This window comes from Alosa sapidissima, chromosome 14, assembly GCF_018492685.1.
Source record: "Alosa sapidissima isolate fAloSap1 chromosome 14, fAloSap1.pri, whole genome shotgun sequence".
NCBI classification, from domain to species: domain Eukaryota; kingdom Metazoa; phylum Chordata; class Actinopteri; order Clupeiformes; family Clupeidae; genus Alosa; species Alosa sapidissima.
The window spans coordinates 23,462,472-23,485,163 of NC_055970.1; the positions used below are offsets into that span (position 1 = coordinate 23,462,472).

The 22,692-nt window shown below is 43.4% G+C and overlaps 1 protein-coding gene across 3 annotated transcripts in view; it reads left to right on the plus strand.

Moving 5' to 3' along the window:
- The first annotated feature begins 1,018 nt into the window (after positions 1-1,018).
- trpc3 (transient receptor potential cation channel, subfamily C, member 3) overlaps positions 1,019-22,692 on the plus strand; it is a 34,047-nt gene continuing 12,373 nt past the window's right edge. The window contains exons 1-5 of one of the 3 annotated variants that reach the window (XM_042061166.1): positions 1,019-1,288; positions 12,749-13,514; positions 14,392-14,442; positions 16,328-16,513; positions 20,738-20,902. In XM_042061166.1, coding sequence (XP_041917100.1) covers positions 1,134-1,288; positions 12,749-13,514; positions 14,392-14,442; positions 16,328-16,513; positions 20,738-20,902 — 1,323 coding nt within the window. In that variant the 5' untranslated portion in view covers positions 1,019-1,133. Of the gene's footprint in view, positions 1,289-10,499; positions 10,573-12,748; positions 13,515-14,391; positions 14,443-16,327; positions 16,514-20,737; positions 20,903-22,692 lie in introns of those variants that run through there. The other 2 variants (XM_042061168.1, XM_042061167.1) reach the window with 2 other exon arrangements.

Here is a 22,692-nt window from a genome sequence, read left to right on the forward strand (position 1 = left end):
AGCATTTTGTTTACTCCTACCACCCCCATGGTTTGATGATGAGTATCACTTGAGGTATTTTGCTGCATTACGAAGTTATACATTCTATTGTTCTATTGTAATTCACTAGAAGCACAGGAAAAAATCCATATCTTATACTGAGGTATTTGCTGAGCAACAATTTGCTCATTTGCTGAGCAAAGCCAGGCTACTCATGGCAAACAGCAGGAACCCAGCCTGTCATACGCAGGCACACTTAGGGCATTAGGAATGTGGACACAGACAGAGCACACACATACACACACGCACACACATACGTACGCACGCACACACACACAACACTACACGGTACTTGCAAACACTTAAAGAGAGACAGAATGGAAAGAAAGAGAGAGAGTGACAGAGTGATTGCTGGCCAGGTTGCACAAAATTATGCAAAAAATATACATCCTCTAATTCTTCAATCTATTAATTTTTGAAGGTACCAATACGGTTGGACAATCCACAGTGAAAAAAAATACAGTTTAAGGAGTTAAGCATCTGTAAATTAACCAGCTGTAAATGTACTGTTTGTCTACACTCGAGAGCCTTTTCCTTCCTCGATGTCTCGCCTGAACTGTGCATGAGTGTACATGTATTTCTGCAAATTCTTAATGTTTCTGTCACATTCAGTGACAGCTGCTGAAAAAGGAAGTCGCATACATACACACACAGTCTCCCTCTCTCTCTCCCTCTCTCTCTTACTCCCTCTCTCTCTCACACACACACACACACACAGACAGAGAGACAGAGAGAGAGAGACTAGTAAGGGGAAACTGTTCTATATAAAATCTACATAAAATGCATAAAAAGGAGAGAGTGAGAGAGAGTCCTGCTGGCTGCCTCCATCAGCAGCGGTGAGAATGAGAGAGTGATGATGGTCCCTGTGGTTTTATGAATCTCTCTCGAGGAAGATGGGTAGGGGTAAGTCCCCCCCTCCCACACACACACACACACACACCTCCCGCTGGTCACCCGTGCAAACTACTGTGCAGCGAGGAGCTCCAACTCGGATTGGTGAGAGTCAGGCGCTCCACGGTCGGCTTCTTGGCTGGGCTCAGAGTCGTGCCGCACCTGGTCGCCAGCGCAAAGGGCGAGGGAGAGCATCTGTCTGTATGTCCACGAAAGAGAGAAAGTATAGTAAGCGGGTCTCGTTCTCCGAAGACGAAGATGAGCAGTGCTGGAAAAAGGAGAACGGCGGTGTGGATGCACATTACGTGAAATCCGTGAAGACCTTTAGAGATTGCTCAGGATACTACCGATATAATATGTGAGTGTTTGCATGAATTCACCTCATTGCAGAACGAGTAAAGCTATGATAATATAGAGCTGCTGCATATGTCGATAAAATTAGCGTCATGTTAACATGTTTGAGGAAGTTTTAAAATAAAATCCAGATATTTTTCTTTTGCTTTTTTTTAAGGATAGGTCTTGTTTCAGCGTGTTGATTCGCCACGTGCATTTGATTTAGGTTGACATTATGGTTAATTTGACAGTGAATACAACTTTATAAGACAAAAGGTGCAAGGTTCTGAAAATATCTAGGCAAGTACTAGGCAATAGTTTCCTGTACAGCATCGCGGCAGTACCATCTAGTGGACGAAACTATGATTCGCTATTTACGGTGTAGCGTTTACTTGGAAGATGTGATTTGTATTCTTGATTAAGAAAACAATGTATTGCTCTCTGAAAGGCATATTTGTCTACTAATCTATACAAGAAATCTTCTTTAATCTTCTTTAAAAACATCGTTGTTAAAATGAAATTGATGTTTTATTCTAAACGACCTCCTGGATTAATAACTGCGTTGTCGCGTTGGTGGAGTAGGCCTATAGGCGAATGAATCAACAACCTGCGAAGACGAGCAGCATCCCATCATTCCACTGAAACTATCTTGTGCATCAGCTAATTCCTAAACTATCCGTAGCGTTGACTATATTGCAAACTGACATACAATTTCACAGCAGTAATCAATGGCATCAAGCGTGGGTGATTAAAAAGTCAGTTTAAAGAACAGAAAGCGCACACATCCATTTGTCCCTCAGCCGACCAGTCAAATCAAGTCAGGTAGGCCTACTGTGTAATTGGATGTTTATACACATGCAATTATGCTTGTTGCAAGGGTGAGAAACAACAATAAATGCTTTGTAGATAATGAATGGCATTTTGTAAGGGCATACACCAGGCTCAACGTGCACACAAATGTATTAAGCGAGGTGTACATGATGTAGAAAAGTACAGTATGACAGTAGGCTAGGTTATACAGTACATAGAAGGGACACTTGATGTCATAATAATCAAGCACATAACAAAGTTTTGTTGCAGATGACCAAAGATTGCCCAAGATAGGAGCTCACTTCCTGTTTGGTGGCTTCACAACTAATTTAGAACACACAAAAATCAAAAAGCCAACTTTGGTTTGAATATCTTCTGGAGCAAATTTGATGGATATTGGAAAAAGGAAAATTGAGGCCCTTGATCTTCATTGATAAAATCCAGTATGACCGCTATATGAATTACACTAATATAAGTTCAAAAGATGCCAAATTGTCGGAGTGTCCGGACAATGGGTGCAACTTTGCTTTCATATATCAAAACATTGCTGAGATAGGTATGGCATTATTGTCTGTTTGGTAGCTCCGTTGCTAAATTCAATTGTCTGTAATGACCATGGTATTTCAAAAGTTTCAAAAACCATACAGTTCAGGCGCATGCTAGCCTAGGAATACCCATATGAACCTGAATTTGGGATTTGCTGTGCAGGTCCGTCTGGCCAAGAGGCCATTGAAGCCCATTTCAAATGTCCCTAAAATACGGGCACGCATACCTAATCCGGCATCGATACCTAATCCGGCATGTATTTCTTTCAAATTGAGTAAACAACTGCATTTAAAACCTTCGTTTATGAGATTATTAGACTTCTGAAGCGATTTGGTAAGAATTTAATGCACCAATTTAAGTTTAATTTCACTACTAGTTATACATCCCTGCTGGAATTCCTAAGTCAATTAACCTTTTCCAGACCCAAGGTCTGCATGCTAACCAGGCTAGGCGCATGCATTAACACAAATCCAATTTCAACCTGTTGGTGCCACTAGTGTTGAATGGCAGACCTGACATTTAGTGAAAAGAATCAGGCAACTGTCTTCAGATCTCAACCTTTTACCCATAGACTCCCATGCAGAAGGGAATAAAGAAAAGCTAGGAAACCCATGGAGCTAGAAAACCCATAGAGCTAGAAAACCCATGGCTTCCTTAGACTCAGCCTTTTCACAAATTATCACAGGTAAATTTGGATGAATTCATATTTGGATGAAACTGAATCATTAAAAGAGACATAGAATGGAAACCACTTTTGCCTTGGTTTTGATAAATTAGGAGAGGTTGTGCATAACCAAATAACCATCATGAACATGAGGCATGGTTGTCACCTCCTTCATATGAAAATCTTGAACTCAGAAATAGCCACTAAAACATGGGCGAATTAGAAAAAGCCTACATGTGATGTCAAATATCACAAAGCAATTATAGTTCAATTGTGGTTGCCTAAGAGGGTGCCATTTAGGGTCAGTCATGGCCTACAGGTTAGGGCTTCGGGCTTGTAACCGAAGGGTTGCCGGTTCGATCCCTGACCCAGTAAGAAAAATGTGGGTGGGGGAAGTGGTTGAGCACTGCTCTCCCATGCCTACATCCACGGCTGAAGTGAGCATGAGCAAGGCACCTAACCCCTCACTGCTCCCTGAGCGCTGCTGTAGCAGGCAGCTCACTGCTCCGGGTTAGTGTGTGCTTCACCTCACTGTGTGTACACTGTGTTCTGTGTGTGTTTCACTAATTCACGGATTGGGATAAATGCAGAGACCAAATTTCCCTCACAGGATCAAAAGAGTATATATACTTATGCCTATATATTTATTCAAAAGGACCAGTTGTCCAGTTGGGACTTTTGAAAAGTTTGGAAATCCGATTGCTTGAATGGCATTGAAGTATCCATCCTTTCAGTACGGATGAATAGGCTGTCTAGGAAATTAGCAACAACTTAGTCATTTGACAGGATGTTGAACAACAACTTGCGTGCTGCTAGCAGCTTGTCACCAGAAATGCATATTTCCCACCCCCACAGCAGGAGGCTGCCACTGAGCCAGAGGCGGGCCAGAGCTGGCCCAGGTTCCCCCCAGGCCCGGCTGCCTTTGGAGCCAGCAGCCCGGAGCTGTGTAGGAGGGCCATGACAGCAGTCGTAAATCCAATTACACCTTGTTGCTGGGGGTGGCTAATGATGCCAGGCCCAGACGTCATTCCAACTGTTTTCAGTAACCTGGGGGATCCAATCTGGTTGTGGTGGTGGAGGAGGAGGTGGTCAGTCTGGACTGGTAGCACTATCATCATGCGCCTTAAAACTCACAGATTGCTGTGTGTGGATAAAGGGCATTATTATGCAGGAGGTTACATACAGTATGTCTCTGACTCTGCGTTATGCTTCAGGGCAGTAGTGTTGCTCTTGCAGTTCAGTTAGTGACATAATAAGGCAATGGAGAGAGACGCTGTGTTCATCAACAGAGATTAAAAGTATTTTTTTTACAAAATGTAAAAAGTTTGACAGAATGTGTGAGCTGAAGCTCCTGTAAGGTCTTTCATTTATGAAATGGGAATCCATCAAGAAATTTCCCAAGAGACAGACGTCTTTAATATTGATCTGCCCCAATTTTGCTTAGAGGCTTTTAAAATGTATCTTTGACTCAGACCGAATGTGCCTAAAGTGAGCCCAGTGGCTTCTACATCTCTTCAAGCGCATTGCAGACACTTTTTGACGCTTGCCCACGCACACCATCGCCACATTTTTCAACTGACAAGCATTTGATAAAAAAAAATGGATTTTATTGAGCGGCTCCTTCAAAGAAAAAAATAGAACTGAATCATAATCTACACAGCAGTGGCAAAAGCAGTGGGCCGAACTTTGGCATCTAATGCCACTGATCTTTGAAAACGACGTGCGCCACACTCATGTCGGTGCCTATGTGTGGAGGCCTCAAGAAAAGTATGCAGGTGCTGCGCTCACTGAGAGGTTCATCTGTGGATACTCTGTCTTGTAGAAGATAGCAGCAAATAGTAACATTGTTAGCAGCAAAACACATCAATCACTTGAGAGAATATAAAACATGGTTAGCACCAAATCTATTAATCTGTGGTTGAAACCACAGGAAAGCATTGCTACTTCACCAAAGGACTTATCTCAAGGACGCAGCTTAATACGTATTTCTCCCATGAATCATACCATGATGATGGAACTTTTTTGAGCATAATTCTTTATTCAGGATTCGAACCATTCGATTTTATCTTTTTGTGCCGTTTTGTCTGTGATGTGAAGACTAAGTGGTAGATTACTTCATTACTCATCCTGTTGGCTAGAGTCTCAGGAACTACCTTACGTTCAAATAAGGCTTTGGCCTGTCATCAGACCATGATAAGGCCAATGCATGCAGTAATTTAACTGCAGCAAGCCTGCATCCTTAGAGAAATCACTGAATGTGATGCACACTACTGTGTGAATAAGATGGTGACTGTGACTCAGGAAAGCAAACTTGAAACACTACACAGTATGATCTCTAATTTGTATGGCACACAATGCCCGTATACAATGTGTTAATACTGACCTGCAGAAATGAATGCTAATTTTATTTATTAGCAAAAAGAAGTTTATGGAAGTGTACTGTTGTTCTACTTATTTTGAACTAAACATACCTTACTTTTTGTGCACTGATTAGAGATACACTAAATTGAATTATACTTGACTTATACTGATAAGTATGCATAAAGGTTTAAGTATATCTAGCCTATACTTAGTACTTATACTTAAATATATATACTTAATATACTTATTGGAAAAGTCTAAGCATATTTACTTGTACTTGTAGCCAGAGACTGATCTTTGTGAGGCTGCATGACAGAGTGTCATTTCATTTAATTTTATTCACTTAGCTGATTCTATTATTACCCTTCCGGTAAACTTATATTTTACTGAGGATATACTTAAAGTAGGCCTATACTATCATGAACTTGAACAATTGGGCTAGAAATATATATCAGCAGTGGGCCTTAGTGGCTCAGGCGGTAGAGGAGTCGTCCAGGAAATGGAAGGTAGCAGGTTTGAGCCCAACTCCTCCTGACAAAACACTTATGATTACTGAATCACGTCAGGTAAGCATATATAATGGGACAAAAAAGAAAAGAGGGTTTGACACACGTTAGATATTAAGCATGCAAAGTATCAGTGCAGTGTTTCCCACAGAATTGAATTCTATTTGTGGTGGTAGGTTTGCATAATTAATTTGAATGCAACAGTTTTTAGCAAATTAGCGCAGCGTGGTTATGGCGCTAACCAGATTTAAGCACAATTTAGTACAATTTGGAAAATCATTGTGTTGTGGTCAATGTTGATATTGTGGTGGGCCGCCACAAATAAGTGAATGTATGGGAAACACTGCAGTGGTTCAATGGCACATGTTTCCAACCTCAATAAATGCTTCTGAATACTTGAAGTCTTTAACATCAAAGTTATCTTCCTTTAACATTGACGTTGTTTTTTTTCTGTGGCTGAAACAAAAAGGCAGTAACAATAAAACCACAAATATTCAACAAGGCCAAACTAAAACATTTGCATGATGCAGAGTTAAGGCCCTTTCACACCAGTTCCGCATTTTCAGACAAAATATTTGCACAAAATCACACAGGTAATAAAATGCATTTTCTTATTAATACATATCCTCTAATTACACACCAAGAACTCATTCAGGTGCCTATTTTGGTGATACAAAACCTGTCAGAAAGCAGATTATTATCCCAGCGCAAAGTTTATTCTTATCTTGCACGCAGAGTTTCCGCTAGAAAAAAATGGTGCCGGTGAGGTTTCGTTTTCCGGACATTTTGATGATATGCCGGTCAAATATCCTATTATCGCTTCTTAATTAGTCAAGTTGAGGAAAACTGGAGACAAAAAACTGCTATAAACTGTTATAAACTGCTATAAACTGTTATAAAAAATAACATCAGGCTGAATAGAATGCAACATGTTCATTAGCCTAACTTACGTAAACATGCCTAACAAGATCTAGCCAGTATGTAGGCTTGTTTTCATAGACAGCAAGAGTCCGCTTCGTTCATTGTTTTAAAAAGGCTACGTTGTTTGTTGCTGCTACCCACGTTATCTCCAGTGGTTCCACTGTTTAACTTGCACAGATGCGCACACACAAGAATGAGCGCTCACACCACTACCCCCTAAGGCTATGCCTCTTTATTTGATAACAATAAATTAAGAAATGTTTCCTATTCTGGGAAATGTTTAGTTTCTTTTTCTTTCGGTCCGCGGTTCAATGATACCGTTTAATTGTGCCGGAAATGATCCACGGACCAGCAATCTCCTCGTCGAGGAGGCCTAACCCTGCAAATTATAAACAGAGAAAGCATAGGCCTACTCTATGCTTTGGGTACAGAACACAGTTGCATGTTAGCCTGGGTGTTCCCATGCTGCCTTGCACGCGATTTGATTCACGCTGCTAAGGCAGCCTGGAGACCATGAAGCAAATTTTCGCCTGAGATAGGGAACCAATCACAGAACAGGGGGGAAAGCAAGATGATGATGAGCTATGCACAGACGCATTTGATAGACATCAACCCAATAAACGGATCTGGGCATTTTTTTCAAATACGAGAAAATGAACGTTTGGTTCCCAGACCACGTCTCATTGAGAAGTGGTGGCGCTAGCCAGGCTAGTTGCATGTCCAGTGGACACGGAGAATGACAGTGTCTTGGAGCGGCGCAACCCCGCAACTCCACTTCCAACGTCATGATTCCGCACGAATCATGCACGCCAGACACTTCTGCTTTTTATCTGGTGGTGGTGTTATTTAAGGCTTCAGACGTTACCAATTTGTCATCATCCATCGCGTCTGGCCTCTGAAAAAACTTTTAAGGCTAGTCTGCCTGGGCCTGGCCATGTTTGAACCGCCTCACTCATTTGCTTGTTGTTTAACATGGACGTTTTAAGCGTGCGCTTCTTATTTGAAATGCAGCATAGGCTATGCGTGTTGTTTAATAACTTTCAAACGGTACATTTAAAATCATAGCCAGAGGACGTATTGCTTTAATATAGGCTTACATTTAGGCTTATTCTCAAATTCAGATTGCGTTAGAGGGGATGGTATTAGCCAATTTCAATCGGACAATTTGACCGGAGAGATTTAATTTTGTCGGACATTTCATTTTTTTCCGGCCAATGTCCCGGAATTACCGGACAACGGAAACCCTGCTTGCACGTCTGAGCAATGCACCAAAGGGTGTGACACTTAACTGTGTATAACTGTTTTGTCGTTGACTGACACCACGGTGAAGCTATACTTCACGGCGGGCTATACTCTGCTAGGTTTTAGTAAAGCATGGTTTAGTGGAATAACTGTTCCATACGGTCTCAAGCAAGCAGATTCCTTCAAATGCGCCGCTGACTATTAAAATGCTGATGCGCTGTTTGAAGTTGCACTGCTTGCTGTTAAAGGGAATGACAGATGTCATTCTCATTGGTTTAAATGATGTTACGCCCAAAACACACCCATGACTGATTAAGAATTATAGGAACGCCTTGTTGTGCCATGCGCCCGACGTTTGATAACGAAAAAATGTGAAAGAGTCAGACAGACTTTATACAGTCAGATACAGTAGTCACATATTTATGTGCAGCATCTGATGTGAATCTGTGAACGTTTTTTACTTAGCACAAAGAAAAATTGAAAAAGGTTTTCCCTTCAGAGGATTCTCTTTGGAGCCATTTTCCCCTAGCCAGATTGCTTCTCAAATCTCAGTTGAGATTGAAAGTGGGTCTGAAAAGGCTTCATTGACTTCCAGGGGCATAACCAGCAGTGAAATGAAAATTAAATTGGTGTATTGTTACCAAATTGTTTCAAAAGTACAGCAATCAAATCTTTCTTGTAAATTAAGGTTTTAAATGCAGTAGTTTATTCAATTCCAAAGAAAATACATGTCCATATCTGTTAACCCTGGTGCTATCAGCGCAGCCATTGGTTGTGTTGAATATACTGCTCTATCTGTCATCACATAAAACCCACTCAATGCCGCAAGATATTGTGATTGGTGCCCGGGTTTTTGGAACATTGGAAATGGGTGTCAATGGCGTCCTTTCCAGACTGACCTGCAGTGCAAATTTCAAGAGCGTATCTCCTAAAACCACTTCTCAATACAAAAGATCTATTTACAGCATGCCATTTACAGTGCCCTTTTCCAACAAAGTTGTGTCCCATTGCTGTTCATATAGGTTACTGTATGTGCTGAGCGATATGCTTTTGGTGTCAGATCTTGAAATGCATTCCATCACAGTACATGCCTGCTGATGGAACGAAAAAAAGTAATTAAAAGTAGTATTCATAATTCATAAAACCTTAGAACATTTATGGTCTGGTCATTAAAGAGGTTTTGCCATTAGTAAATTAATTAGTTAAAAGGCACCGGCTGGCAGACTGATCTAGACGATTATTCTCCATCCGTAAGGACTTCTATTGTCTTGGTATGCTCTCAGGAATGACGGATGATGTCAGGTTACTTTACAATGCAATTTATGGATCATGCATGTTTGTAGTGTATGTATGTATGTATGTAGGTAGGTATGTATTCATGTATATATTATGTATGCATGCATGTGTGTACGGTATGGGGTGAATGGAGGCGGATGGGGTGAATGCTCTTCCCCTTTGCTACAGTGACCTTCTCACCTGTTTTATGTTTGATGTTGTACAAGTACATCATGCTATTGTATCATCGTGTTGGTTAAATTTGATGAAATATCAGATTAAATCCTGAACAGGGAGTTATATAATTCTTTATCCACAATATCTACTGAACAAAGAACCTAAAGAAGAAATCTATCCTGAAAATAATCCTAAACAGTTTGTCCGTCTATTTGAAGTGTGTTCCGTAGAATTCATTCCTGGGCAGGGTCATGCGTGTAATTGTGGCAAAGCAGTCATTGCTGTTGCAACGGAATGGAAAGACACGTCCAAATTGATCTGGTGACTCTCTCGCTGTAGAAGCACATCCAGTCTCCATCTGAGAGGGAAAAAATCCCTTCCACGGCTTTGGCTCCCTGTGAATTCATTTGGGTCGTAAGCCTTCGAGACTTCTCAGTCTGTCCCGGTGAAATTAATTTTCTGTTCTCAAGAGCAACTCTCAAGGATCCTCCCCCTCTGTGGTTTGGTGCCTGTGGCGGTAAATCAATTCAGTTGCCCCTCACATTGCAACACATTCCCAATATATAGACCCTTTCAACAATAAAAACAAAAACAATGCTTGAACGTTCTATTTGGGTCCCAATCTACTTTCTCTGCATTAAGATAACATATGGAATGTTAAAAAGGAAGTCTTGTGGGGCCAACTATGATGCTGAACTCTCTTGAAAGGGTCTATATGTTCCTTGTATTACGTTTAGAAAAAGCCATTGAGCCTTGATGTCTCATGGAGACCTTCGAATGTTGTTTATCGGCGTTTACTGAGATCAGGTAGAGTTAATAGAATCATTATTGCTCTTGGCCTGGTGATACACCACATGGACTGGTTGCTGTTTCCAATGGCTGATAATGGTGCCAAGGCCTATAAAAGAAACAGTCGGGCTTAGCTTATATCTTCCCATAATATGGCCTACAGACAAGTCTCTCCCACGTGACTGAAGTGGTCTTGAGGCATGCGTATATGCTTTTAATTCAGCTTTGTATTAAATTAATGTAGCATGTAGTTTTAGTCACAAAGTCATATTGGTTTATCATAAACAATACTTATAAGATCGGACCTTACATAATACCGTATGGTACACAACTTCTTGTGAAGGCCATTGTTTTTTCCAAACTATTGCAATGCATTGTTAGCTGGCCTACCTGCTTGTGTTTTGAGACCATTACAGATGATTCAGAATGCAGTGGCACGTCTCTTCCACCCATCTGTGAAATGAAGGTTCCAAATAAAGTGGATACATTTTTAGCAGTGTGCACACTGTAAAAAGGGAACGTCAGGGCTGTCTAATTTATCAAACCACATTACATTTATATTACAATTACATAAACCAGTCTAGTTCTGAATGACACACAACATTATTATGTTTAAATAGTAATTTCAATTGAGCGTTCCATTTATCTAATTGAATCACGTAAGCAAAGTGTATATACACTGTAAAAAAAATGTTAGGATGTAATTAGGTTGAGCTAATATATTTTTCCACAACAATGAATTTACAGAACCATATTAGATGAATGTGAAGCATCTATGTCATTTCGGAACCAGGAAGGCAAATGAATGCCCTTGTTCCCATAAGCCCATGAGATCCATGTTGGCAAAAGTTTTCACATAGGTTTTTTTTTTATGTTAGTTATAGAAAAAGACCAGTAGAGTTTTGGAGCTTGGGTTGTATCTTATGTTATGCTTAGAGATTAGCGTTTCTTGGTGTTTTATGCCCCCAACGTTGTCTTCAAGGCAGCGCTGCCTGGAAGGCACTAGGGTTAGCCATTGATTAAGGTTAGGATTAGAGACGACATTGGGGGCATAAAACACTATAGAGCGAGATGAGCCATGCTTTGTTACCACAATGTGTGCGTTGTGTATTAAGCATGCAAAATATCAGTAGATTCATATTACATGTATCTAACTGCAATGAATGCTTCTGAATATTGTGGCACAACTTATTCAAAATGATTCATTGTTTCATCTAAAAATGTTGCTATTTATCTTCTCAACATTGATGCTGTAATATGAATTGTAGCATCTACATGCCTATTCTCTGTACATACCTCAACCTGTATAACACAATGCTGTCAAAATGGTGTGTACAGTATATTTCATGTAAACTGAATTTAAACAATTTCAATCGAATTAGCTCAAATTGTTCAAATTCGGTCATCACGGCATATATTAATTTTGTAAACTGAAATTGAAATGCTGCATTAATTATAGACATGTCATTTATGTGTATATTCAAATTAAGTAAATCCAATGGTTTATATTTTTTCAGTGTAACTGATATACTGTAGTTGATCAGTGTACCTTGTACCATGGCAATGTGCATTTTCTAAATACCCTTTCATTTAATTTTAGAGTGGCTCAATAGTTATGTTTTACATGCTTATAGAAAGCAGTCATGTAGGTCCATTAATTATGCCGGTGTGCCTGCGTGTGGGAGCGTGGTCGTGAGGTAGCCACCTGTGGCCTGGCCTGGGCATCTGTTGCGTTTCATTAAAACGCTCTTAGAGAGCGGTGGAGCTCTCGCCTCCGACGGGGTGCCGTCTCACTCGTCCCGCTCTGCCCTCTCCTCTCGGGGCATCTCCCGCGGCGACATGGTGACTGGGACAGCTGCTGCCGAGTAGAGGCGCGCCTCGGCGCTGCCGCTTCACCACCGGTTGGACACGTGTCAAGAGCAGACTGCTGAGCCAAAGGAGACGCAGCCGAGCCAACAGGAAGTTGCTGGCACTCTGAGGAATCAGAAGACTCAAGGCAGCTTTAGCAAACATTACAAGTGTTGTTGTTCTGGCTGTAAATCTCTCTCTCTCTCTCTCTCTCTCTCTCTCTCTCTCTCTCTCTTTCTCTCACCCTCTCTCCCTCTTTCTTTCTGTTCCTCTATTGTCCCCTTTCTGTCTTCTGTCTTCTCATCCTCCTCTGTCCTCTCTCTCTGTCCTGTCTTCCCTTCGACAGGAAGACGGTGGACAGCCTCAGCCACCAGAGGATGACCATGCAGCGGGATAAGGGCCGACGGCAGGCTATACGCGGGCCGGCCTTCATGTTCAACGCCCGCGGCACGAGCCTGACCTCGGAGGAGGAGCGCTTCCTGGACGCCGCCGAGTACGGCAACATCCCTGTGGTGCGCAAGATGCTCGAGGAGTCAGAGACGCTCAACGTCAACTGCGTGGACTACATGGGCCAGAACGGCCTGCAACTCGCCGTGGGTAACGAGCACCTGGAGGTCACGGAGCTTCTCCTGCGGAGGGACAACCTGGCACGCATTGGCGACGCCCTGCTGCTGGCCATCAGCAAGGGCTACGTGCGCATTGTGGAGGCCATCTTGGCTCACCCGTCGTTCTTGAGCGGCGAGCGGCTGACACAGAGCCCGTGCGAGCTGCTGGACGACGACTTCTACTCGTACGACGAGGACGGCACGCGCTTCTCGCCGGATATCACGCCCATCATCCTGGCGGCGCACTGCACCAAGTACGAGGTGGTGCACATGCTGCTGCTGAAGGGCGCGCGCATCGAGCGCCCGCACGACTACTTCTGCAAGTGCAACGACTGCATGGAGAAGCAGCGCAAGGACGCGTTTAGCCACTCGCGCTCGCGCATCAACGCCTACCGCGGACTGGCCAGCCCCGCGTACCTCTCGCTCTCCAGCGAGGACCCCGTGCTCACCGCGCTCGAGCTCAGCAACGAACTGTCCAAGCTAGCCAACATCGAGAAGGAGTTTAAGGTAGGACACTGAGGTCACTTCTCATGACAGTGCCATGGTCATAGTGTAATTAAACCATACATATCGCTGTATGTTGATTGGGTGATGAGCAGGTCATGAGCAACAGCACATTGGTACTTTGTAATCCTGAAGGGTCCTTAGGTTTGGGTTAGGAATATGAAGAATTTGTTTCCAAAAGGTCATATCTCCATTTTTGAAAACATTAATAAATCTTGTTATTTAATTGTGTACTTCAGGTAATATCAGTAATTGCAGTTGTGTTGTTTTGATTGAGTGAAGATAAATCAAATAACAATAACACAATTACTGTTCCACTGAAATTACCTGGAAAATGAAAAAAAAAAAAAATGAAAATGCATTAAAATGGAGGATATAGCATTGGAACCAAACTCTCATATGTAATTAGATCAGTTTCCTGTAACTCTTTGGTATTTGTGTGAAGATCTATTTACTGTAACACACTGGTACTCAGCGAGTGATGCTGTACATAAACATGTCATTGCATCGTAACTATGGCACTGTAATATGAAGTGCTAGCGACATTTTATAAGCTGCTGCTGCTGCTACTTTGACTATGGCTGGCCTTATGTAATTTTTTCTGCTTATTTTGATCACCACACATTCATTTGTTTCGATATATTACATTATTTTGCTCATGGATTACTTTTGAGTTATTTTTGTGCACAGCATGACTGAATATCATATGCATTCCCTGAAGTATCAGGCATCTTTGATGGTTGCTTATATCTGAGAGTGGCTTAGCGGTTTATTTATTTTTTTCTTTTCTGTTCTTGATTTAAACTCTGTTTTTATCTCATGTGGAATCTACCCTATATGTGTGTTTACATGTGTGTCTGTGTGCCGTTGCTGCCACCAGGATAAAAAGAGCCATAAAAAAGAGACTACGCAGCACAATTGCTTCTCCCTGGTAAATATGCCTACCTCCATAAATTCATTCATGTTGACTAGAATGTGCCTCTTATGCGCAATACTTGTTAATTATCTTTTCACTCCAAGGTCAATGTTGCCGTGTCTTTAAGAATCTCTGCCATGTGGGGAATCATACGGTTGTCACTGCTTAATTTAGGGCCACCAAGATGAACATTTAAAGATATTATCTCACATATACAGTAAATGGGCATTTTGACTTGTCACTGTCACTGCTATTGTTTTTTGTGTTGTCGTTGTTGTTGTTGTTGTTGTTGTTGTTGTTACTTCTGAGGATTATCTGCACCTGCTCTTGTCCTTCTAGTGTGTTTCTCATTGTTTAAGTCCAGTGGAACCATTGTTGTGAAAAACGAAATGCATTTCAATAAGCACTGTCAGAGCATGACTCTAGATTTATGGCTAACTGGAGATGCAGAGGTCCTCACAGTGTAATGGTGTCGTAAATCACTGTTGTGTCGCTGGACCTGTGCTCTGCTTTGGTTATGCCAGTTGGCTATTTCTGCTAAATGTTTATATCTGTAAAAAAAAATACCCCAGACACCGTGGTCTATTTCATCTGTCTTAATCTTTTCAAAGTCAATGAAGGTTATCAGCTGTTGCCAAATAATATTTTCCCTCTGTTGGCCAATGACATAATTGAAATAGACATGCTTAATGGTTCTACCCAGTAGCGTTTCACAGACCACAAAACTGAGTCCTGGAAAAATCTAAGAGAGCGATCTTCATGTTCACGTGAAGGCTGTATTGCATGAGGTGGCGTGGTCATATTTTTCCTCGCCAGATCTCTGATGAATTGTCGCTGACTAAACGCCTGAACTCCTCTGTCTCAGCGTCTAATGGGTGTTGTGACCTTCTGTGGGAGCTGAGAGGTTTGGTACAGACTCAGCAGCATATAAGGTTGCACAGGGGAGAACGGTTTAATCTACTGCACTGTTAGATAATGCTGATTTAAACAGTCTTGAGGCTCACTTTTCTTTCACTTCTTTTTGTCCATTCTGTTGCTTCATGCCAGTCCCTGATTTTTCTCAACAAGTCCCTATTGGACAAAAGTGTGTGCCAAAATGGCCCCAGCTGTGGCGCAACTGGCTGGGGCACCTGCATTGTACGCCGGCGACCCGGGTTCGATTCCCGCCCCGTGGTCCTTTCCAGATCCCACCCCTGCTCTCTCTCCCATTCGCTTCCTGTCACTCTCCACTGTCACTATCATTAAAGGCCAAAAAAATATACTTAAAAAAAAAGTGTGTGCCAAAGGCTTAAACTATAAACATTAAATGTACTGTCTTAAAACTATTTGTTAACCATTTACTTAATTCAGTTCAGTTAGGCAATGCCATAGTGAGCCATATACCTGCATGGAGAAGGTGTCCTTCTTAATTGCTGAAGTTAGTGAATGTGCCCTTATTTACATACGTTGCATTGATAGCGCTATCTGTCTGGAAGAGTAATTACGCTTCTCTTCGACTGTGACGGCGCTTGGCCATTTTTTAAGTTGGCTGTTTATAAGGTGGAAATTACTGCAGTGCAGCATCTTCAAAGCTCAGGCGCTGACTCGTGGAGTTTTTAATTAATTTTGGTAAACATACAGACCAACGTGCATTTCCCAACATAAATGGGGTTTAGTGGATTTCCACAGAACTGTCTGTGAGTTTTATCTTCAAAGGCCGCAGTCGAACGTGGGCCATGGAGCTGCTCATACGTCAGGCTGAGTCTCCTTTTTAGTTAAACTAGTAGCAAGAAAATGAGTTTCATTGTTCATACAATAGCAGTCATCAGCCTAACCCTGTGCTTCTTTGTCATTTTAATCGGTCTTTTTTCCAGAGGTTGTAATCAATTGTGTATTGTTGATGTGTTTCTCTCCCCTGCAGAATGACTATCGGAAGCTGTCCATGCAGTGCAAGGACTTTGTAGTGGGCGTCCTGGACCTGTGCCGAGACACGGAGGAAGTGGAGGCCATCCTGAACGGCGACATCAGCGCCGAGCTGGAGGAGGGGCAGAAGCACCGCACGCTCCTCAGCCGCGTGAAGCTGGCCATCAAGTACGAGGTCAAGAAGGCAAGTGCTCCCGAGTGGCCGGCCGCTTGCTGTCGGTGCTGAGAAACCCTCTCACGCTCCGCCTCGCGCCTCGGTAGAAAAGATTAAACTCCCGAGATGATATTTCTGATGATATTTCTGAGAAGATTTAAGTTGCTCTCTCAATACTGGGGAACACCGAGCTATTTGTTAAGTGATTGGAGAGTGTGTGTTTGAGTGATTCGTTGCAATTTGCTACATGTGTTCTGGACAACACAGACCATTACTGCGTGCCTGACGGTACTGTATGGTCTGTGATTCTGGCAAAAGATTTTAGCTCACCATCCAATTACAGATCTTAGATGCCTCTCTGCTGTGCTGTTGAAGCAAGCTGTTGATGGACAGGACATGTGTTTGGCTCTGTCCAAGACACTTTGTCTGCTGCCCATTTACAGAGCACTGCGCACAGACAGACATAGGAATCTCCCTGAGCATGCACACAGAAAGAACAGCTACAGAATTGTGAGAAGCACTTCACTGAACTTGAAAGATGAACCAGGTTGCAATCATGGACAGCACCTTCAAAAGAAACAAGACCCATTGTCCATGTTATGTAGTCAGGCATGTGTACAGTGTGTCCAACAGTAGTTTCCTCACCCCTCTCTACTCATTCAGGCAGAGTGATTTCTGCTCAGTCAGTCCCTCACTCATTCACTCACTCACTCACACAGATTCAGGCAACCCAAGGTTATTAGGCAACACAATGTTAATCAAGCTAACAGCAAAAATGCAGATGATAAAAGGTTAAAATGACCTGACATATGCTGATGTAAAGCACTTGTCGTAAAGTGCAATTTAAAAATGGATTTCCTGTGTCCCTCCGTGGCCTGACTCTACTGTAGTTGTGAGGACGGGGGGTTGTTGTGTGACATGAAAGACATGATCCAGGAAGTGAGTGGGAACATTATGCTAATTGATTCAGGCAGAAACACACTGCCACACTGATGCACCTGCTAGGCCAGTATTCAGGTGCACCAACTCCACATATCCTGAACAGTTTTTGATGTGGAAGTGAAGTGCATACAACTCAGTGCTTGAAACTAAATTAATTTCAATCAGATGGTTTTGCAAGGTGCTACACATATCTGATATTTGATTCCTGGGAAACACACACACACACACACACACACACACTATATACAATGATATATACCTCCTATGTACGGCAAGTTTTTGTAGAAATATTTTTTAACCATGATAAATTGCATCTACAGATATTTTACAGTCCCAGCAAATGTACCTGCAGAGTCCACACAGGACCTGAGTGAGTAGGGCACTCTCGCCACCCACACCCCCGTAACCAGCCATTATATATGAAGTCCCTGTGTGTGGTGTATTGATGGAGCCCTCTGGTAGCCCGTGGCTGCAGTGCGAGCCCTTTGTGTGTGTGCTGCGGGGGTGCTGGCTGTGTGGCGGAGCCTCTGAGGCTTTCTGCTTCATCAGCAGTGGGGCTGGCTCCTGCAGCCACCCTTCATACTCTAACGAGTAGCACATGGAGTGAAACTATGAGCCCTGGACACACACACTCACACGCACACACAGACACACGCACGCACAGAAACGCACGCACACACACACACGCACACACACACACACACACAGAAACGCACGCACCCACACACACACATGCGCACACACACACACACACACACACACACACACACACAAACACACAGAGGCAAACACGCACGCACACACACACACACGCACACACGCACGCACACACCAGCATTAAGTATCCCACCCCCACCCTAATCTGCTACTGCATTTATTTTCAAACGTGCTCTGCACACACACACACACACACACACACAAACACACACACACACACACACACACACACACACACACACACACACACACACACACACACACACACACACACATACACACAGGGGGGATGCTCAGTCATCATGGGGACTGCATCCAAAATGAGTATATCACGTCTCCGCAGATGGATGTGCTTACAAAAAAAGAACAATCTAGTGGTGGTCTTAAAGCACAGTCAAGCACACCTGAGTCTCATTTCCATGAGGGCTACGTTTAGGCAAAAGGTGTGTAATAAAAAAAAATAATTTTGTGAATGAATTAAAGAATAATTTTCTCATTTTCTACAGCAGCTGTATGAATCTTTAAAGGGAACTCAGGAGCCTAACTCAGAATTGACGAAGCTAGCTCATAGCTATTTCATCTAAATGTAGCCCAGATCACACATCAACCTGCTTTCGCCCCTGTGGGATTTCAGTGTGCTTTGTGAAAAAAAAGCAGTTCCCCATTAAAGTTCTACAGAATGGACTTGCAATTGGGATGCATGCAGCCTCTACGTGTGGGACTTCTCAGTGTGGTGAAATTGGCTTGTGTGATTTTCTGATGCGGTGCTATTGTTAAGCACTTTGGGGAGCTGTCAGTGTGATGTGGCGAAAAGTAACTCTAATGGATGTCTCTCAGTAGATGGAAAGATAGAGCCGGCCCGGGGGAGGTTAGATTTGCACAAACACACACTCATAAATACACACATGCACATGAACACACACAGACACACACACACACATACCCACAATGATGGCGAGGGGGAGAGGAGAGAGAGGGATATATAGAGAGAGATAGACACAGAGAGATAGAGAGAGAGGGAGAGAGAGAGAGACAATAACCCTGGTGTGTCCCCAGCAAACGTTCCTGAGGCAGTGGACACGTCTTCTGCCTGTGTGTGCCTATGATGTGTGATGATCATCCGCACAGGAAGGCTTTAGTGGATTACGCTCTGGGGCGTCCAGTCATCTCATGAAAGTGTTTATAAATAACACAAAACACCAGGGATAATAACGTTCATTTTCCCAGTGTGACGTCTGGACAGCACTGGATCTATTTTGTCCCTGGAGTACTGATCTCCACAGAGCTTTGGACCTGCCGTTAACATGGGACCAGTGTCACCCAAGAGTTCTAGAGATGGTGTATGCACTTCTTAAGGCTTCTGTAAACTGCTGTTGTCTAATGTCTTGTCATGTCCTGTCATGTCTGCCATGTGAAAGGATTTAGCACTTCCTTAAAATATTTTCAGGTCATTCCTCAGTTTTGTCAGGATGCCACAACCTTCAAACATATATGCTAAGCACGTCTATTCCCTTTCCTGTAACTGGTAATAATGTCTGTCTCTATCAGACTCATAATTCAAGGCCTCTGCGTTGTATGGATAATTAGACGTCCCTGTTCGCATTGCCGGTCCCCGCTTGTCATCCGTGAGACGTAGCAACCTATGTAGGACAGCCATGAAATTAACACCTTTTGGTCCCCAAGGCCTGCTGCTAATTAGCCTACTTCAAACAGGAGCACTGGGGCCCCTTGAGCCTTTTTTCCGACTGGCCACTGACACAGATACCTCATGTCCCTCATGGTCCATCTGAGCACATGTTGAATTCAATTCAGTTGTCTCATGACAGGCTACTGTGTTCTTTTGGTCCATCTCTCATTTACCTTCTCAGTGCCTTCTCATACTCTCAACAATTTGTCGTTGTTGAGATGGTTTGCTTGTTTTTTAATGTTCGAGCTGAATAAACAGTAAAAAGCCTTGTAGTATCCAGTAGCCAAAGCCAATGTCATTTTACTCAGGGAGAGCATCCCCCCTTATTGCAGTGCACCTTGTTTTCCTCATCCAAGTCCTGTGAATAAGCTGAGCCCATTACTCTCCGTTAATTCTCACGGTCCCTTCACTCCAACAGGAAGGGCCCTGTGGCGGCATAATGGAACGATTCCATTAGTTTAGCCAGCGTATGCCCGCTCACCTGGCCAGCCTAATGCATTCGCCCCTGATCTGATCACCGCATTTAATATGATTACTCTCGGCTCCTTCTCATTCTCACTCTCCACATCAACTTAACATGCAAATCAGCCGACGAGCCGCCACATACCACCACCACCTATAGGTACGGATTAACAGGGACAACAGCACGGCTGTTTATTTTTATTTCATCACTACCACACCACATGCGCACTCACGCGCGCGCGCACACACACACACACACACACACACACACACACACACACACACACACACACACTCCACACCATCTTACGACTCAAGTGTCCTTGTCTGCACACTATCTCCCACCCCAGCCTACAGTAGTGGATTAATGAGGACAACAGGATGGCTGTCTGTGCTTATTGCATTTCTTTCCTCACCCCCTGTGTCTGTCTCTCTGTCTCCTGCAGTTTGTGGCCCATCCTAACTGCCAGCAGCAGCTGCTGACAATTTGGTACGAGAACCTGTCGGGCCTGCGCGAGCAGACCATCGTCGTCAAGTGCCTGGTGGTGCTGGTGGTGGCGCTGGGCCTCCCGCTGCTCGCCGTCGGCTACTGGTTCGCCCCCTGCAGCAAGGTAAGGCCGGCCGCCTCGCGTTTCTTATTGGTCCTTTAAATCCCGAGCAACCCAACCGCATTGCCTCTCATTGGTCCGTTCACTTTTGTGTTTGTCTGCATCGCTTTCCATTGGTCCGTAACCCCGAGTGGCTCGGCCGTTTCACTTCTGATTGGTTCATTAGTCCCGAGAGGCTTGTTTTCCTGGCCTGTTTTTGGTGCGTAATCCCGAGTGGTTGGTGTGGTTAGTATTGCAGGCACGTGTGCATCTGCGGCGTGAGCTGAGGCTCCACGTCTGAGAAAAGAACAGCGGAAGCGCCAGATGAATGAAACGAGGATGAATGCAGCTGTGAAGTGTGGGATGTGTACACAGCTGCGCAAAACAAATTTATGGGCCAAATAAACATTCAGCTGCTGTAAGCATAATGTGTAAAAGGTTGAAAGCTTTCCCCATTAAAACAGATCACAGCCGCCACTTGCACTAGGAGTGCCTGTGTTAAAATGCCTGTGAGGGTTTTGGGGGAGGGGGAGGCAAGGTGTGCATCAATAAACACAGCACGGCAAAGAAGGAGTGGGTGAGGAGGATACCTGTGTGTGTGTGTGTGTGTGTGTGTGTGTGTGTGTGTGTGTGAGAGAGAGAGATTGTGCATGTGTTTGGTCTATTTGTGTGAGCAGTAATGCATCGGATTAGAGAAACATGGCGCGTGCACTCCTGTACTAATTGAGCTGTCTGAATCCTTGCCAGCCGAGGGAGTTTCCTCACTGTTTAAGGGTCCACTCAGTTCCACGTGTACTCAGTGTTAGCTTATGTGGTGATATCAGTTTGTCATGACACTCACTCTCATTCTCTCTCTATCTATTTCTATATCCCTCTCTCTCTCCTTCTCTCCCTCTCTCTCTCCATCTCATTTCACTATCTTGGCATACACCATCCCTCTTGTAATGCTAAAAAACTTTAGATAAAATGCATATTTAGGCCTACTAACCTTTTCAAAATGGAATATATCCGTCTACCAGTACCACCACGACCCAAAAGCCAATACTTGCTCATCTGATTGATGCTCCGTTCACCTGCACATCAGAGTGATGCTACGTTCACCTGCGCATCTCCACTTTAACACTTAAGTACCTTGGAGAAGCCAGGCATTCGCAGTATTGATCTGAGTTGGCGTGATGCCCTGTGCCTGCGCCTGTGCCCGTGCCCGGGGCTATTCGTAGTCAGGTTACTGCTTTGGCCGGCATCAGCAGCGAGTTAATAAGCTATCCCTTGAAGTGCCTATGGTGTTTGGCACTCTGAAGGTAGAGGTTCAGGGGCACTTGGCTCAAAGACCTGTTCCTAGAGCAAGCTATTGCTGTTTTATCAGAGAGCGATTGAGCCAGACATTTTTCTGTATGATAAAGAAACATAAGTCCCTTTCGGACCAAGAAGTACTTACAGGAACTTAGTTATATGAACAGTGCACATCTAAATGAATTCTACTAACTACTCTCCCCCAAAACCAGTTTTTCATTTGCATTCGGAAAATGAACTGGTAGGAGGGCGTAAGGAGTGGCGGAAGCACGACGACAGTGTTTATAGCGTCACATGCTACAGGGTTTAAAATAGGCACCCACTCGCCTCGCCAAATGCAAGTAAATTAGCCTAAATATTTCAATTATTTGAATGACCCTCACTGTCTACAGTGTCACTTTAAGCAAATCCTGAGGCTCCACACGTTTAGCTTTTTTTGCTGTGAAAAACAGCTGTAATAGAACAACCAAGCATGCTGGTTAACAGTAGCCTAACGTTAGTCATCAGATCCGTTTGGAAAA